The 19768-nt window shown below is 37.0% G+C and overlaps 1 protein-coding gene across 1 annotated transcript in view; it reads left to right on the top strand.

Annotated features, from left to right (window-relative positions):
• The window catches only part of LOC114060902 (usherin-like), a 316442-nt gene that overhangs the window by 225769 nt on the left and 70905 nt on the right, over positions 1-19768 (top strand). The window contains exons 38-43 of the mRNA XM_027890772.1: positions 2584-2805; positions 7961-8184; positions 10537-10747; positions 11609-11806; positions 12382-12536; positions 14330-14528. Coding sequence (XP_027746573.1) covers positions 2584-2805; positions 7961-8184; positions 10537-10747; positions 11609-11806; positions 12382-12536; positions 14330-14528 — 1209 coding nt within the window. The remainder of the gene's footprint in view (positions 1-2583; positions 2806-7960; positions 8185-10536; positions 10748-11608; positions 11807-12381; positions 12537-14329; positions 14529-19768) is intronic.

Below are 19768 nucleotides of genomic sequence, written 5' to 3'. Positions count from 1 at the left end.
TAGTTCTCTGCTTGACTTGACCCCACATGATTTTCCATAGCCAGTTCTTTTGTGGGACAATTGTTAGTATTTGGTGTTGATATTATGGTTTACATCACTTCTGCTTGTTTCGACATTGTCTACTCTGCACTAATGTTACAGATCAAAGAGAACATCCCACATGTTTTAACTTTGATGGAAATTTATGCTTTTCTTATTCTCAGAGCTGCTTGGGAAGTTTGCCAAAACAGTGTTTCTGTGTTATTGTCCAGACTTTGGTTTCCCAGTTTGTCAGTGGGTTGTTGTTGACAGGGAGAGGGGAGGTAAAGGAGGAGGAGAGATCCCTTTCATGGGGGCAGTGTTCAGAGCATATATCTCTTTGTAGGCAATTGTCAGGTCAGGAGCTAAAATGCTTCCATTACTCATGAGCTGGCGCACATTCCCTAGGCTCAGAAACACTTGAAATTTTGCCAACACATTCAGCACATCCCAATTTGTGATCTTTTGAAAAGTAATTCATATATCACAATATTAGAATGCCTTCCATGATGTCATCAGAAAAATGCTGTCACATGGAAGAACCAGAGAAGAGTATTTTGCTGACCTCATTAATCTCAATGTACTGAAATGGAGAGATTTTACTGTGACCTCTGTCCCCATCCAGTGGTCTGTGTTAACTAGCTTAATGTTGTTTACATCAAGAAAGAAAAGCACAGTGAAAGAACATGTCTTATGTCTGAAATTAGTTCTTGTTCAGTCAGCAGTCCACAAGCATGAAACAGAGAATGTTTGAACATGATTTTAAACAATTTTTTTCCTAAGTATACTTGCTGCGTTATTTTTCTATACTCTAAAGGGCAGCAACATGAACACTGTTGGTCACTTTTTTCTTTTTTATTTTTATAAATATGCTAATATCCTCAAGCTAAATGTTAATGTGGGTCATTCTTTGATAAGGATAACAATTAACTGGTAAGACTGCATAGTAGTTTTCAAAGAGAGAACATTTTCAAGCCTAGCTTGGAATAGATCCCATTTTGAGAGGTTAATGAGAAGATTACTGATCCTTTGTGTCTTATGTCTAATAGTTCTTTAAAAAAATAGTTTTATTTCCAATAGATGTAAGATACATTCTGTGTTTTAATACTTTCTCTATGTAGCAACTAAATTAGATTCTGAGGAATGCAGGAAAATATGAAGTATCTAGACAGATTATATCTATTATACTCTAAAAATTTGTTCTCATCTGTTGTTTTTTTTTTATTATTGACTTTATTTGATAGAATTATTTTTACAGGAAACTCTCTAAGAATATGTATTTCCCAGATGTTGTTTGGCCAACTTGATAGCTCGTGATGTGCTGAAGGCATGAAGATTACAAATTAGGAAAGCAGAATCTCAGTTTCTGAAACAGTAGTGCACAAAGAAGTGCAAACATCCATCCCATAGCTAAGATGGGAGGCAGAATAAATAATGCTAATACCATGCAGGCACAAGGGATGTGGGGCGAAAGGAAAACACTGTTCTCTGTCATCAGTTACAATCTCATCATATGTTTATTTCTGACCAAAGCTACACTGGGTTTAAAGCTCTCTGTCTTCCCAACCTTTTAGAAGAAATGGACTTGAGATATTGCTTTAAGTGAGAAAGCTGAGTTTTAAAAATCAAAACACATTTTCTAGATTAACAGTCAGGAATCAAAATACTTGAATCAACTCTACTAACCCATCTTCAATAGCGAAACAAAATCACTACTCCTTCCAAAAGACATTTGAGCCACAGAAAACATTGCAACACAGAAAGATAATGTAAAATTGTGACTTTTAGAACACTGGATTAGATCAAGTGCAGACACTAGTGAATGAAAATTATTGCCATTTATCATAATTTTTGTATTGTTGATAGCAATATCTATTCTGTTCATAGCACACAGTTTATACCAGCCCAGCCCACCCCACCATTATAGTGTCAGTCTCATTGGAAGTCTTATCCTAAGGTCTTTTCCTGCAAAAGCTCATGCTTCTGATGCAGTAGCAGCCAAGGCCACCAATTGTGATAGTGGTATTTAATTTTTAAAGTGACTTTATTCCTTAAATTCTTTGTGAGATAAAGTCCTGAGTGACACTGAAAAACTCTTTAAAGCATTGTGAATTAGTCCATTAAAACAAGTTTGGAATGATTTTGAAGGAGACAAGGAAATTTTTTGCTGAGAATAAGTAGGCTGATGATTCTATTCAACATAGCAAGACTGAACTCTCTTTACTATGTAGCTGCAACTGCAAAAGGTTTTCAGCTGTATAATTATCTTACGTACAGATATTATTTTCTTTGCTCTTCTCAGTTTGTCTCTGCCATACTTGAATATTGATCTCTGACAGAGTCTTGGGCCTGAATTAATGAATGCATGTTTCTTTAATCATTATTACATATGAATATAATACTTTTATAGTATTCTAAAGTACCCAGTGATTCCATGCTCTCACATGGAATGTTTTGTACATGAAGCTATGTGAATCTAGACTTATTGCTATCTGATGAAAGCCTCTCAGGAATTTCATGCGCTATAAATGGATAAAATCTTTAATTGTATTCTTAAATTGACAGGAGAAGTATGCTGCCCTAACAAAGAGGAAAACAGAGTTTCAGTTGGAATTGGTGACTCTTGCTGCCAGGGAATGCCTTACTCCACATCAGGCAATCAAATCTGCTGTGGTGGATCCCTCCACGACAGTTTCAATCAGCAGTGCTGTGGTGGAAGAGTCATAAGCATGGACTCAGTCTGTTGTGGTGATGAAAAAGAGGGGACTGCGTACAGACCTCTCACAGGTAAGTAATAAGTCTTCAAGAAAAAAAGGTCTTCATCTTTCTAAATCTCTTGTAACACTAACCATGCAGAAGTGACACACTCAGATTTCAAGTGTGTATGCCAATTTATTGAAATGTTGTTGTGCTTTAGTCACCTATTCTGCTATAGTGCAAAATGGTGAGCTTTCAGTAACCTTCTTGGCAGCGGAGGCTGGAGAAACCAGAAAATTCAAAAGGAGAGTATGATCTTTCCTCATGCAAGTGAGGAAATAGGACCAGTCTCCTCTTATGAGTAGAGCAGAGGCTAGATTGGCCACCTTGTGCCACCATACATCCCAGTACACGGATTTTCCATTTGCTCTGGAAATGTGGGATTAGTCACCTGGAAATTGAAGATTGCCATGCTCTCTGTTTGGTGGTCTATGTCCCCCACTTGTATCTAAAATTGGAAAAAATTAATCCCTAGCACTACTTGCTGACTCATCTGGTGTATCCCATTACTCTCTTGCATACTGTAGGAAATTACTCCACCACTCAAGAGGTACAATCTGAACCCTACTTCCTCATAAAACACTCTGTGACTAACTGATGACAGAGATTGGAGGTATTATTGCAAAACCTATTCAGACAGTTTCATGTGTCTTTTCTTTCCACAATTATTAGACGAATTATGTACCATCAGTTTTTTCAGCCTGACAAAAAGACCGCAGAAGCTGCTGCAGTCTCAAAGGGGAGACTGATTTCAAAACAGAAATAATGAAGGTTTAGTACCCACTTCTGCTTGGTGTACAAAGAGGAGTGATGGTGCATGCCAGTTTGAACCTCTAGTTGTACAACTAGGGATCTTAATACGTAACTAGGAATCCAGATCTGAAGGATGAACTCCTCCTTTCCCAAAGCATCAACTCTGTCTTCATCTTATTTATTGTATTTACAGGATCCTTCAGTTTCTGTGGTATTAGAAGCAGCCTAGTTCAGTGCTGACTGTCATGACAGGTTAATCAGAACATTGCAACGCTTTTTGCGGTTTCCATACTATTCTTCCCTTCCAGTGGTGACTCATGGAGCGTATGCTGTGAGCAGTGCTTGCTTGCATGATTTTAGCTCCTTTTCAGTGTGATTCTTAATTGTGCTTGATCTACATCATCTACACTGAGCTCACAGTACCAGCTCTGAGCAAGGCCCTCTTGCGTAGCCGCGCATTGTGTGGCTGCCACAAGACGGGACTGGCTCATAAAACATGTCTTTATGTACTTTATTACTTAAACTCTTTTATTTGCCTGCAGGAGCCCTTTAACAAAATCACATTGAATTGACTTTCTCACACCAAATCAAATCTCCCCGGTCCCAGTTCAGTTGTCTTTGTCAATATGTATTTTATAAATGGAGTGAATTAACAGATGCTGTTGGAACAGAACTGCTGGGGTAGCGTTTATGTTTTTACTGCTCTCTCTGGGCAGATGAGTTGTGTAGGAGTGTAATACAGGTATCTTGGGATGAAAGTTATGTTCTTCATTTCATTATATATGTATCCTTAACAGGTTTTTTTTCCTTAAATATATATATTTAAAAAAACCTTTATATCCCTCTTTTTAAAATGTGTGTAGCCTATAGTGCTCAATCATTTACAATATTTTTCTCAAGAATGGGTCGGTAGGACATATTTTTGGCTATTAAAAAAGAAAACAGTGGCTTTTTTCGCTGCTCACAGGTTTTCTGTGAGGACTTTATTCTGTAAGCCAGAAGCTGAACACATACAGGTTTGAAAGATGAATTAGTGCCACAGTTGAAAAGAGATCTTATTCTTTTGCATTAAGCATAGAGTAGATTGTGGTTCCTTATCATATCATATGCATCATGCTCAATACATTTTTTCCTAATTTCTTGGAGTAATTCAGCCTTGCTAAATACATCACGAAAATGCATAAGCCAGGCACAAAAATCTACCTGTTCCCTATCCCAATTATTATAATGATTCTAATGGAAAAAATACTCTTACATAAAACCATAATTTACTTATCATTGGCAAATGGATAAGTTGAATTTGCAAGAATATGGTAATTGGAAAGCTGAGCTCATTGTCTATAAAGGGAAATGGTAACAGGAGTGGCTTTATGCAAAAGCTGAATTGCTTCTAAAGCTCTGGTTTTTAGTTGGAAATGTATGCCATGGCTAAAAAGATAATGACAATTAAAAGCTTTTGCTTGGGAGCTTTAGGTCCTTGAAAAAAAATAATGGAAAAGCATGATCACTAAAACTGCAAACCTTGTGCACAGCCTTATTTTGTTGCATGACCAGCTCAAAATCAGTGTGTTTCTGCTGAATCTAAACCCAAGTTTGCACTGAATGTTGGTTTAAGGGCCCGAATCATAGAACTTTTTCATTTACTATTGTACACCTTTTTCAGAGAGTTTGTCCTGAAAAAAGAGATGTTTTGTATGTTTTGTCCATCTCACATTACTTTTTTTCTTTTTTTCTTTATTTATTAATTTCTGTTTTCTCAGGTTTTGTTTTTCACCCCTTGTTGGCCTTATTTAGTGGGGGTGACCATAGAGACATCTACTGGCAAAGGCTGGCAGTGGTGCCATTGTACATGCACATCCTGAGCCCCACTGCTGCAGTGTGATTATCCCAAGTTCTGGCTATAAGGGATAATGTCAGCTAAAACCACTCCTGGATTTTCTCTTTTTCTTTTTTTTATATATTTTTTTTTTAATTGCCACTGTACTCACATCCCAGACTCATGGAAGATGATGCTTTGTGCCGTTGTGGTTCCTGGTCTGTAATAGTTGCAATACCCACATGTAAGCCAAGCATTTTTGGAGTAGTTTGCAATGTACACTGGCTCTGTATTTTGTTGATCCTCTATTCTGGCTCCAAAGGCTAAGCCTTTTAATACTCATTTTTCCCTTTTGAAAGCATTGGTTTTGCAGATTTACTAAATTAGTAATTCATCACTCAGCTATGTTTATAATTTTTTCAGTTGCTGGGGATGATCATGAAATAATTGTTGACAGAAATCACTGTTAGCAGGAAGTGTCTTTTCCATCCCATGGATTTTCTTTTTGCTGTAACGCACTACGTGCCTATGAAACATAAATATATAAAATATGACACACACATCCCAATTGATTTACAAACAAATAGTTTGCGTTTTGGTATTTTGCTGAATTCAGCAAGGGTTTATAGGAATTTCTGGATCCTTAAGCAATTGAATAAAGCGATTTTTAGAAGGCAAATCAATCCATCAATATTACATGGTTCTATTTTGTTTTTCTTGGAGCATATTTAAAATTGTACATTTGAGGTGTCAAGGTTCAGGAGTCAAGTGCTACATGTGATAAATTAAGGAAAGGTCAGAGGCTATGCAATGCAGTTTCAGAAGATTGTCTACCTCTGCCTTTGCAGCTCATTCATGCTGAAGTGATGCACTCTGGGAATTACTACCAAACTCTGCTCTGCAACATCTGCTCTCCCTAAGTGAGTTAGTGCACGTCAGACATCTTTATGTCAGAATATTGCAGTGATGGATGCAGTCTTCAGAAAATGCTGCATAAAAATCTGGTGTGCCGTTCTGGCCATTAAGTGAAATTACTATTTAAATTAATGGCGCTGTCACAGTTTATCTGTGCAAAGAATGAACGCTGATTAGGGTATTAAGTAATTAGCAATTTATCACACTGGAACAAGGTTGATAATAATTAAAGAAGTAATGGTTTACCAAAGAAACTAGAAAGGGAGTCACTTCTTGTTATGTGAGTGAAATCTTGGCTGAAAAATTTAATTCAGTTAAACAAAGATGAGGTTCACAGTGAAAGAATACAGCCGTGTTTGTTTCAATAGAAAAACAGTTCATTATCAAAATTTTAGTTTGCCTGTGAAAAGTCTCTTGGGGCTGTCTGAGTTGCTTATTAGTATTGAACTGAGTCATTTTCTGCATTAATTCTCTGCTTAAAATCAGTAGAATCCTAGGACAATTTGAAAAAAGGGTGTGAACAAGAGGAAATATTTACCTCTTAGAGAGCTGGTGATCACAGTTTGATTGCTGTGAATAGAACCAGCCCTGAAAAAAGGTAAAGTATGCAAGTAATGTCACCATTTTCAGTTATTCCAGTGATTGGAATTAAATGCTCTGAATGCTTTAGCAGGATCATACCTTTAAAGATTAATTTTCATTAGTATGACTTTGTAAGATAGATTTGCTGCAATAAATGGCAGTGAAAAAAGTGGCCACTTTTGCACGTTTTAAATGCCTCCATATGACAGACGCAAAATACTTTGTAGATATAAGAGTATATCACAGCCCTGTTTTTGTGTGGTAGCTTTCTAGTTCAATTAGTAGTAATATTTAGTTCATTGCCAATTATATAGGAGTTTGTAGCATTTGGTTCATAGTCAAAATTTACCCCTCTCTTTTGATGGTAAGAGGTTCAACACTGGTGTTTCACAGCTGCAGAATAATTCATGTGAAGATATGGAAAATTACACCGGTTATGACGAGCTTTTAATTTAAAAATAAAATTATTAAAACCAGAAGAAAAACGACAGAATTAATTTTGTCATCTTATCAATTCCACTCTAGAAATGCAAATTATATTTAGATATTAAGTTCTTAAAAAGTCATTCTCTGTATTTGATTACTGAAGCTTCACTGTGGTATTTGGCAAGTGACCCATTCAGTTCAATGTATCTAATATGAACCCCGAATTTAAAACATAAAATGTATGATAAATTCTGGAATGCTAAGATGCACTATTGGAAGACTGCCTGTGTGAGGGGGAGATGAACGAGACCTGGGTAGAAGCTTTCTCAGTTTTTACATTGTACAGGAAATTTTCATCAACAGTCTGTCTCCAACCTGCTGTGCGTAGTACCTTGGTATGATATTTCATAGCAAAGTTCTTAATAAAGCAGCAGTGGTGAATGTTGATTGTAGGGGACCCTGTTTATTCCTCTAATTCTTGATTGTTTTCAGTAGGTCTGGAAGTCAGGATGCTTACTTCAGTCACCTCACGTTTGAATTTAATCTCACTTTAGCTAAATCTGCATAATTCCAGCTGCTGGTGGTTTTATGCCAAGATCTATTGCATTCTGAGCTCTCTCCTTTCTTATCTATCTATCCATTTATTTACTTACCTTCAGTATTCAGATATATTTTTTTGTTTGTTCATTTCAGGGATGTTCTGTTGTGGGCAGGAATACGTGAATAAGTCAGATACCATATGCTGCTCAGGTTCCAGTGGTGAGTCCCTAGCACATGTTAGAAAGAATGACCAAGTGCCAGTAAAATGCTGTGAGACTGAACTTATTCCAAAGAGCGAAGAATGCTGTAATGGAGTTGGATATAATCCTTTGAAATATGTTTGCTCTGACAAGATTTCAGCTGGAATGATGATGAAGGTAATTGATAGAAAATCTCTCGGTAGCTCTGATTTGATGATGGAAAGAGAAATACACTGTTCATAACTATTTTTCTAAAATAGGAATATAAAAAACTCTTGTGTGCATTATTCATTTTCACATTACATCCATATTAATACCGAATGAGTTCACCATGATTGATGTTATTGCAATGAATTCTAAAGGAATTAATAATGATTAGCTGCCTCTGTGAAGTGTTGCCCAGCACTTCAGATTAGTACAGTGGCTAAAAGCTGGCATACTAACAAGACTGACATGCATAGCCAGTTTCTATTCTGTGACCACTGTTTCTGATGATGTTCCTTAAGTGGAAATAAAAATTGAACTGTCCAATTCTGAAGTATAAAAATGGTATAACATTTCCATTTGGGCAGGCAGTAGGACAGGACTCCCAACCCCCCTAAAAAAAATAAATAAAAATAAAGCAATTGACATTTTCTTGATGAACTTAATCTGGATCCTACAGAAAGCCAATGGCAATTTTGACATAACTACTATTTGATATAAGTACTAGTATAGGTCCTTTCACGCCTAACGAATTATATTGTTTGCTCTCATTCTGTTTTAATGTCAAGAGTAAACTAAAAATTTTAAAGGCTAATTAGATCTTTTCCAAGAGCACCCAGTGACTATAGGCATCAGCATGAGAGAATTTTGCCAAAACTTCAAAGCTGCAAAGTCTTGCAACTGCAGAAATCTTCAAGAGTTAGCAACTTGGTGTTATGCATAAACTGTAAAAATTTTGTCAACTGTTATTACAATTTTCATTTAAGAAAATGAACATTTCAGAGGATAGAAACCTTGTTTGGATATATATGTATATTCTTTTTATAAAATTGTATTTATATTTATAGTAGGAGAGAGAGAAAGTGGGTGAGAGAGAAAAAAAGAGGGTTGGATATTGTGAATTCTGCAATATGGAGATCACAAACATATTGCAGAATTTACCAGTAAAGTGAAATAGACCCCATCCCACCATATGCAGGTGTTCCTATTTCCTTTTTGTTCATCTGCTAAGTTAATACAGAAATATTTCTCACATCTTCTCCTTTTCATGTCAAGGTTTTCATGTCATTTCATTTTCAGACTGAATAATTTTCTCCTAGAGAAAATCCAAGCCTTGTGATGAGTCAGCTACAGTTCCTCAATGCATTGTATTAGTACTTCATGCAAGGGAAAAAATGGCTGAGAATAGGTTAATGAATTCTGGTAGATAACACACTAGATCCCTGCCTTAGGTATAATGTATAAACAAAGGAAGTGCTTTGTATTTCACTTACCCACAGTAGAAAAGAGATAGTGCTGGGTCTCTGATATGTATAGATTTACTAACATTAAAAGGACTGATAGTCTGAGACATTCTGGAGATACTTTATATGGGAATTCAATCCATCTATATCCTACATCCTATATTGATATCTATCACAATATAATTTTTGTGAAAGTGCCAATGTTGGGAAATTAAGTTAGCTGAAGTTCATAATCAGCTAAGAAGCTAATTTCAGTAGGTGAATTAAGGAAGCATTAGATATAATTTGTTTGGTTTTCCTTCTGAAGTTTATAGCCTAAAGGGCAGAAATATTTTTTGCAAATATGGCAGTACATTTCTTTCTGCAACAACCTATATTTTATGAGAATTATTTCTCTCTAGCATAAGGTTTGGCAAAAATGCCATTTCATGAATTTTAATGGAAAGTCTTGGATGTTCAATATAGATTTCTGTTTCTGTGAATTGTTCTTTATGGTTTAAATCTTATATCTACATCAGTGTTTGCAGAGGTCCTCTTATTGCAGCAAAACTTCTGTTTAGTGGAGGAGATGATGTGGTGGAGGACATGATTTATAGAGCCCATGGATAGAGTTCTCAGCTTTGAAAGCTGCCAAGGACTTGCACAGAGCCCTCTTGTGTACTTGGCAAGCTGCGTGAGGAGCTGGGGATTTGCTACTGACTTGCCACAGGATATTGGCCTTTGCAGGAACAGAAAGTTCAGATTCTTGGATAAAATCCTCTTCTCATATATTCTAGTCTCTTCTGTCTTCAACAAATGTAGCCATTTGGGCTTCCAGTAGTTAAAATTTGTGATGCTTTCATCTAAGGATCCTACAAAAAAACCAAACCAAAACTGTTTCTTTTAGAAAGGATTATAAAAGCATTAATGATCAAAGACAGTAGACAGGCCAAAGGCTGAAAGAGTCTCCTATATGCTAGAAATATCAGCATACTCCAGGTGGTGGCCTAATTTTTTGTTTTATAAAGACAGGGAAATACTAATGGAAGCATTTGTAAAGAAAGGAAGGTGTGGGAAATATATTTCCATGTGTATTCCTTAGGTAAAAGAAGAATGCAAGGCTAATATCCTTTGCCCTTTATCTATGGAGGCAACAGCACATTGTGGGAAGTGTGACTTTAATCCTAGGGAGAATATCTGTGCATGGATAAAAGGTTCTCAGAGTGCTACAGACACAGAGGTAGAAGAAGGTGTGTGTCCAGCTGAAGAGGAGACTGTCTACACAGGAAGTCCAACACAGTATTCATTTACAGGTAAGGCATACCAGATTGGTGATTTACTGGTATATTTAATTTGCTCTGGAGAAAAAGATGTTCTGAGTGCTAGCAGGTATTCTAATCAAATCTGAAGCAGTGTGGAGAAGGACATGGATCTTACAGAGTGAGACCAGAGGACAGCCACAGAGATTGTCAGAGGTCTGGAGCACCTCTCCTGTGAAGACAGGCTGACAGCTGGGGTGGTTCATCCTGGAGAAGAGAAACCCCCAGGGGGACCTTATAGCACCTTTCAGTATCTAAAGAGGGCTGACAAGAGCTCTGGTGAGAGGCTTTTTGCAAGGGCAGATAGTGATGGGACAAGGGTGAATGACTTTAAACTGAAAGACAGTAGGTTTAGATGAGATGTTAGGAAGAAATTCTTTACCGTGGGGGTGGTGAGGCACTGGAAAAGGTTGTCCAGAGAAGTTGTAGATTCCCCATCCCTGGAAGTGTTCAAGGCCAGGTCGGATGGGATTTGGAGCAGCTTGGTCTGGTGGAAGGTCTACCTGCCCATGGTAGAGGGAGTGGAATTAGAAGGTGTTTAAAGTCTCTTCCAACCTACACAGTTCTATGATTCTATGAACTGTAGTAAAGTGGAATTCTTTTAAGAAGTAATCTGTGAATCTTGTCAGAACCTTTAGGGAAATGAAATGAGTAGCAAAATTTAGGGAGCACATAATGTCTAAACATGCTTTCAAAAAAATTGATAGAAGTACTGCTATATCTGAAAATGGCCCTGTCTAGAGGAACAACTTCTTTTCTATCTGTCCTTAAACAGAGAGGAAAAAAAAAAAAAAAAAAGCTCATTTTGTATGTTGATAAGACTGAGTTTATCCATATGTAACTTGCTTTTTCTAGATGTGAACCTCGAACCTTTTGTCACATACGAGTACAGAGTGGCTGCTTGGAATAGCTATGGAAGAGGTGTCAGTGAAATTAGCAGAGCTGTCACTAAACAAGATGTGCCACAGGGTGTAAGTCCACCAAAATGGGCCAAAGCAGAAAATCGGGAAGACATGATTCTTCTAAACTGGGAGGAACCACTTCAACCAAATGGTACTTTTTATAAAAGTATATGTTCTATCACTCCACTGACAGTATTCCAAAATCACAAAACATATTAAAGTCTGTCTCTGAAATACACATATTCCCAAACTCTGCAAGATTTTACTCTAGGTTGATACCATTTTCACTGCAAATAAGAGTAGAGTCTAACTTCGCAGAAGACAATTCAGTTATGTCTCTATGAAGTGCCAGGTGTCCTCTTTTGAGAGCATTTGTAATAATAAGTGTGCAAATATGATCAGGAAATGGCAATCATCTCCAAAAGTATGTGGGGATTCAGGGATAGGGTGGTGATACTCGTGTTTCTTTCAGGAAATCTTGCTTATTATTTTCAAACAGTGAGGAAACTTGGAAGAGCTCTCTTAATAAAAATGAAGATCTACTGAGGTGCTGATGCAGATACTGAGGAAAGTATCTGGTAATTGCCATGGGGGGTTTAGGCAGAATGATTGTCTGTTACTGTGGTCAGTTATTTCACCTAATGTTTTCTGTATGCAGAGCAGGTTATTTTACCACCGCACAGGATTACCCAGCTAACAAAAGGGGAAACTTTCTTTCTGCAATAGGTCTCATTATTCACTATATCATTCTCCGAAATGGAGTTGAGTATTTCAGAGGAACAGAAATGAGCTTCACAGACACAAGTGGTATCCAGCCATACCAAGAATATTCCTACCAGCTGCGAGCCTGCACTGTTGCTGGTTGCACAGACAGCAGCAAGGTTAGTGAATTGGTCTTTATGGAGCTGGTGCCAGAATTTCATCAGCCAGTGTGGTAACATAAAAATGCTTTTGGAAAGGTGTAATTTGAAGACACGCTGATTATTGAGTAAGTGAAAAGCATCAATAATCTTATTTGGATTCAACTACTGACAGATGATTATTTGGAACCCAAGGTTGATACAAGCAAACGGAGGAAGAAAGCAGTATCTCAGTCTTGGCAAAGCTGAAATTGCACTGTAGGAACTGATGTTTGTTAAAGAGAAACCTGTACATGACAGAATATAGTAAGGAATATTTAAATGTACTTTCTCTAAGCCTGGAAGTTAATTGTTTTCTTCTCACTAGGAGGTCTATAGCCTCTTCTTCGTTCGTATTTCTTAGTTTGTCTGCTTTAGTTAAAGCATATCAACTTGTTCAACAATCTTCTTACTCTTCCACTCTAGTAGAAGAGCCTCCTTTCTCTATATTACCCTTTGCTGCCTTTCCATGTCTGCTCCTGCTTTAGGCTTTGCTGTCCCTTTGTGTACAACCTGCCTCGGCTTCAGTTTTAAGCAAACAGAATCTCTTACCTCCCTTTGTCACTGCTTCATTTCCTTTTGTATCACTTTGAGTCATGGATACCTTTTACCAACATTGCTATTTAACCAGCTCCAGCAAGTAGTTGCTTTATTCATCATTTGCAAAAATTAATTCTTAAGTGACCTGTTTTCCACAGTATTATCCTTGTCTCTACGAAAATGAATTTCTAGGACTACAAGTGTAAGATCTGTGGGGCAGAGGTGGAGAATAATGACTCTACTTTGTAATTATAATATATGTGAGATTTAAAAGTTCAATTTTTGCAGGTGTTTAAAAGTTTTTCAAATTCATGAAAATCTCAGAAGTATAAATTAAGAGACACTAATGTAGACAGATGGAGATAGGTGCATAGTCCTGTGCCTGCACCCAAAGCTGTGGTTTGGAAGCTATGTAGGCACAGATACTGCAACCATCGACCCAGGATAATAAATTCTGCTTATTTCACTAGCTTATAATTAAGGAGTTTACTGTTGCAAACACTGAAGTCTGCAAGTAGGGACTGATTCCACCAAATGCACTAAGACAATATATTATAGAGGGCACATTTTATATTTACAGCATAATATAAATACTTTATAGTGGTAATAACAGAAAAAGAAAAGTGATTCTCAATCTGAAAATGGTCTGACTCACTTATTAAACCAGTGTAATTTGGAAATGCCTCTTCTGTAGGTGATGGTGGAGATGTGTCAATAGAAAAATAGCTTTTTCCTTTTTTATATATAGAAAGAGCTTAACAAGTGCAAAGTTATTCTATCTTTCAAAATCTTTAGCTTCCTTAAAAAAGCATGGAGTTGCAAATAACTACAATAGAGTTCAGATTGCATGGGATATATGGAGGCTTAGCCCCATGTTTACTGGTGCTTAAAACATATGAAATCAGGCAGTTAAAATGCAGAGACACTGACAAACCATATGGAGGAGAGTTATCAAGAGTTTTCAAGCAATACAGTTTTTGTTGTTTCACCCTGTGCCATACACTGCAGCTAAAACGTGGTGAACCTGTTGTGATAAATTGTAGGCACAGACTTATGTAATGTATTCAAGGTCAGATTTCATTGTGAAAAAGGAGGAAAAAAGTAACTAGTTCTCCAGACCCTTGGTAATGATATGCCAGCCCAAACAACATTTTAAAACAAAAGTGACATTCTCATTGATCATGGTATCTAGTGTACTATTACATTAAATTGCTGTTTAATTCATATGTCTTCAGGTAGTTGCAGTCACTGTCCAAGGAGTCCCAGAGAGTGTTCAGCCACCAGACGTCAGTGCTCTGAACTCAACAGCATTACATTTAAGCTGGACTGCACCCAAGAAACCAAATGGTATCATCAGAGAGTACCAGATCAGTCAAGTAGGGAAAGGACTTATATACACTGATGCTGCAGGCAGAATGCAGCACACAATATCAGGTAAGGAGGCAGAGCTCTTTGACAGGCTAATGTCCTGTCCTTAAGATATAAGACAGTATTAATATATTAAAAATGCCACTTGTCAGTAACTTTTAAATCCCCCAGTACTGTGCACAGTTTGGAATGCTTTATCATGACTTTACATATCTTAAATTTATTTTTTTTTTCAATCTCTTTCATTTCTAACTCCTGTTTATTAAAATATTAATAGATTTAATTTCAAAATTTTAAAATAAATCTATCCAGCTCGATTGAAGATGCAATCCTTATAGCATGCTCAAGGACTCAGATATTCTATGTAGGGTTGCCAACCCTTCATACAGGTTAAACTCTCGCTTTTAACATCACTGATGTGCAGTAATGCAGTGTAGGAGTGAGAAGGATCCAGTATTTTATGCCTGAGATAATAGAAAGGAAAGGAAGACAGAACAGGAAAGATCCTGATTTCTATTTATAATCTTATATATTGCTTATAGCCATTTTCTAAATACTTGGTGAAGGAAGCTTTAGTTAAGGGATTTTGGGGGGAGGTTGTCTCAGACCTCAAATGTATTATTTTCACATATTCAATTTTAAGTTATTTTTGAATGCTAAACTGAAGCAAAATTATTCTTAGAAATATTTCTGTTGGACATAGGCTATAAACATAAGCATTATGAGATATCTTTTTTCCCCTCTTTGACCTCAGGTTGCTCATCAAATTTTTGTATCTCACAAATGCATTATTTTTTCCTTTTTTTTTTTTTTTTTCCCCATGCTAATGGGAAATTTCAAGATTCATGTGTTATACATGCCATATGACAGCCAACCAAAGAATAGAAGTTGACTTAGGGTACATAAATCCTCTAGAGCATATTTGGCATTCCCAACCACCCCTCAAAGCATGAGTCCTGAGTCAGAGTGGATCCCTTGGTGCTTTAAAAGAGTTTGTCTCTGCTATAGTCACTCACAGAAGAGTAAGATTGCTGTTCCTCTTTGACAATGTCATGCTCAAGTGTGGAATTCATCAACAGTGTATTACTCCTATCCCCATATTCAGTGCTTCTGAACATGAGATATTAGCTGGAGTATGCCAGTCGGTGGTAGATGTTTTAGGATTGCTGTTGTGAGTTTAAAGTCTGAAGAACACCTACCAACAAGGAATGATTTATCGAACCCTTTGAAAAATACTTCTTGTGCTTCCACAAGGCAGTTGTACCTTCATTTTAATGCAAACAATACTGGTTTCCTTACCATTTGGAAGTGAGAGGAAATGAAATTTATTCCTGAGAAACAAGGATCTTTTTTCCTTATGTGTGCCTGTTCTGTTAAGCGATTGTCCAATGCTGCCATGGTAAGCCAGGAGTGAAATAAGTGATCATTCCTCCTGACAGTCATAATCAAATCTTTTGCTTTTTTCTGCAGGAACTTCCTTGGGTAATAATGTGGAATTCATGACAGTGATTTAGCAGTGTGGATAGTTATTGCTTTCTAAATTAAAAGAATACAATAAAAGAATCAAATTTACTTCATACATAATCTCAAATGTTTGAACTGTTTGTCGTATTCCCTGTGGATGTATGTTTCGATTTTCCCATCTTCCTTTCTTTTTCTTTCTTTTTTTTTTTTTCCTTCCAAAACTGTTTGCTTTTCCCTGAGCAACAGTAGAACATTAATGAAGCTGTAGCATTAGTATTTCTCGAGACTTTGAATCTAGGGTCTCGCAAATAGCAGACGAGAAGGCTAGCACCTTGCCACTGCACCATTGTCTTGCTGCTTATTTTTAATTACATCAAAGCTTTGGAAACATGATCCCACAAATGCTTTGTGGGAATAGCGGTGAATGTGCTCATCATGTGAAATCCATAAATTGCTTATAATCCTCTCAAGATGTTAAAAAAAGCATTAAGTAATTGAAGACAGGAAGTCCTCAGTTAATTATTTAGAGGTGTTATCAATGCTTTAAGCAAACTGAAGCATTTTCTGCTATCTCACTGAGTTGAATGCCACTGGGACCTAGGGGCAGCAGCCATCATCTTCTCATATTCTCTAATGCAAACAGCACATGGCAGCTTGTCAATAAAAGACCTTTTTATATCATTTATTACTGAACACTTCCACTACCCTGTACAGAACAATTTGGATGACAGTTATGGCATTGTTTCACTTTGTGTTACTACTACTTTACAAATGGGCCTGCTAATGCTTTGCAGTGGGGCCAGGCAGAGGGTAAGACTGAGGAAAATAATTAGGGGAATTGTAAAAGAAAGCCAAGAGTGCCCTCTTCAGCAGCAGCAGGTGGGTTTGTAGCAAAGACTCCTCTCAACTCCCCCTTTTTAATACAGTAAAGATAATATCCTGAGTAAGAGACTTTCTTAATGATTTGTAGGATCAGTCATTTTTAGGTTAAAACCAAGGAAGGTCTTTGATGTTTATTTTAATAAAAGAAATAAAATTAAGAATACTTTATGAGTGAATAGTTTGAAATTCTTTCATCTGAACATATTCTTCATTCAGAGTAATGAAAACAGAAGAGATACCAAAATGTTGTCACTGGTCAAGTCTATCTCCATATGCAGCACTGAATCATTAATAATATTTATCTGAAGGAAACTCTTGGGGTAGAGGGGTTGTGTGAGGCTGTGGTCAGCAATCTGACATCCTCCTGAGTAAAATTCCCATGGCAGGGCCCTGGAGCATTATCCTGGGAGCTAATTACTGACCTTGCTGGAGCCATACCCACAAATGGAGACAAACAGTATCAGAAGGAATTGATTTAGCTAATAGGACAATGCATTCTTAAAAAACCTGACTATTTCAAAGGCTTTTGGCAAATGACAGATGCTGCAATAACATAATAGATTGCTAAGTTGTCAAAAAAAAAAAAAAAGGAAAAAGAAGAAAAAAGGATTAACACCCCCTCCAAGTATTAGACCAAAAAAGAAAAAGAGGGGAGAAGTATCCTCTAGTGAACAAAGTAGAGACATTGGAAAAGCAAAATACTGTTTATGTTTCAAGATTATTTTACTTGTTATTTTTATTATCAATCACATACATAGATTTGCACAGAGCTTTCCAAAGCATTCATAAGACAAGGTGTTTAATGCAAAGCTTTAATAATTTAGATAAAAATCTGCTTTGACTGCTTCATGTATGGCTAGAATTTCAGGTTTCAGAATTTCACCAATAAATTTAGTGAAACCATGTGCTCTTTTTTAATGCTCATTTTTCTCTTTAAAGTGTAGTTGTAAATGACTATTGCTTTATTATGCATGTTTCCTTTAAAAGTGAACATGACTCCCTTTAGGGGAATTCAAGTAATTTGTTGCCACAGTAATCTTTTCTATCCTGAAATGTTAAATACTTGGCTTTCCTCCATGCCTTTGCCTCTCTCTAGTCTGCAACTGTCATTTTCTCCCTCCTTACTTTTATACACAGTGTTCAGATGATTTTTCCTCTCTTCCAGTTCATGATTAGGTTACAGCCAGGGCTGTCTCTCTGAGTCATCTCTTTATTTTCTCTCCTTCACATGTTGTTCAATTTGTTAAGCAGCTTACATGTCTTCCATTCTGTATTTTACCTTTCTACAGAATTATTGCTTCTTCTTTTGCTCTATATGTTTGTAATATATTTTAATTAAAATATTTAGGTACTGGGTATAAGCAAGGATTTTTTTTATAAACAGATATTGTGCCCAGACTTTTCTCGTGTTGCAGAATTGCATTGTTCTTGAAATAATTTCATTTAGACACAGGAGTTAAATCAAAAGGATGTTATTAGGGCCACAAAGCCACGGATTTAAAAATTGACCCGTATAATACATATGAATTGACCTGTATAATCCTAATTTAGCTTTTTCACACAAGCAATCTGCATTACACAGAAGTACAGTGATTTGTACATGGGGTTCCTGCCTCTTTCAAGGAGGAATGAAATGAAGCTCCTCTGTGGAGGACTGCTGGCTCAGCTTTGGCTGTGTGTGGTAGATTTATTCCTTCTGGGAGTCTCAGTGTAGATGGGCCTAATTCTGCATCTGCCCAGAGCTGCATTTCGTTTTTTGCTTGGCAGAACTGGAACATGGAGCACAGTGAGGGAGACACTAGGGATGGTGCCAAGCCAGAGGGATCAAACATGGATCGTTGAGGGGCTGGTGGCAGGGGCCACCAAAGGAAAAGGCAGGGCATTCATATTTGTTCACGATGTGGTACTGAGTAAGGCACATCTCAAGCTTTTATAGTTTGTCACAACCATATCTTCTTCATTTTCTGGACACCCTGCCTGAAACCCGAATTTCCTGAGCTCTCAGAGCAGCAGTTGAAGGCACCAGTTGTCCTTGGATTTATGAAGTTTTGTGTAACACCAGACATCCCAAATGGCCTCCTGGCAGGTCCAGGGAGATTTTGTTTTTCTCAGTCTCTTTGAGTCAGCATCCTGATTCTGAGAGAGAAATCTTTCTGGTTTATTTTTTTTAATTTATGTGGGGTTTTTTTGGTTGGTTGGTTGGTTGGTTGGTTGGTTGGTTGGTTGGATGGATTTTTTTATGTTCTAGTACTGTATTAAGCCATTTGGAATGCTCAGCTGGTTGGTGTTATTAAAACATCTGTACAGTCTACATGTGGAAACTGCAAGAAAAGTCTCAAAGTACATAAAATTAGTAAGGCCAGAGACCACATGTTGGAGGCAGTTTTAGAAAGGACTGTGCTACAAAACCTGTGTACAAAAGGGGACCAGTCCTGGCACTGAGATTCCCTAGTTTATGAGTTCTCCGTTTTGCAGTTTTGATATTTTCAAAGATTTTTTATGTATGATTTCCTTCTTCTTCTTGTATTGTTTGTATCCTTTGCATCCAGGAACAGGAACTTTTTTTAATGTATTAGGAGGTGCTAACAAGAGGGTCCTTGAAAACACAAGAGAGAGGTTTTCAGTGTGTGTACCTGGTAATATCTTTAAGATCAGTTTTGAGAAATATCCAAAAGAGTAGTTTAGCAAAGTTGTTGTATCCTGGGCTGGAGCATTCTCTGTGAGACAGGCTGATCAGCAGTTAAATCTGAGCTCTGAGATGTTCAAGATAGGCTCACAGAGGTCTGCATCTTTAACAGTTTAACTGTAAGAATCCTTTAATGGGTGCACAGAATTGGCTATTCTACAAGCTTAGTATTTTAGCCAAATTATGAGTGCAATTTTATGAGGAGTCCTAAAGTCAAATTCTTAAGCTGCAGGCAACTTGATATCAAATCTGAAGTCACTGACACACAGCACAA

Source organism: Empidonax traillii, unplaced genomic scaffold, assembly GCF_003031625.1.
Source record: "Empidonax traillii isolate 1590-97213 ecotype Southwest subspecies unplaced genomic scaffold, ASM303162v1 scaffold296:size1881848, whole genome shotgun sequence".
NCBI lineage: Eukaryota > Metazoa > Chordata > Aves > Passeriformes > Tyrannidae > Empidonax > Empidonax traillii.
Note: the sequence above shows the minus strand (reverse complement) of the source record. Positions and strands in the feature narration are given on the sequence as shown.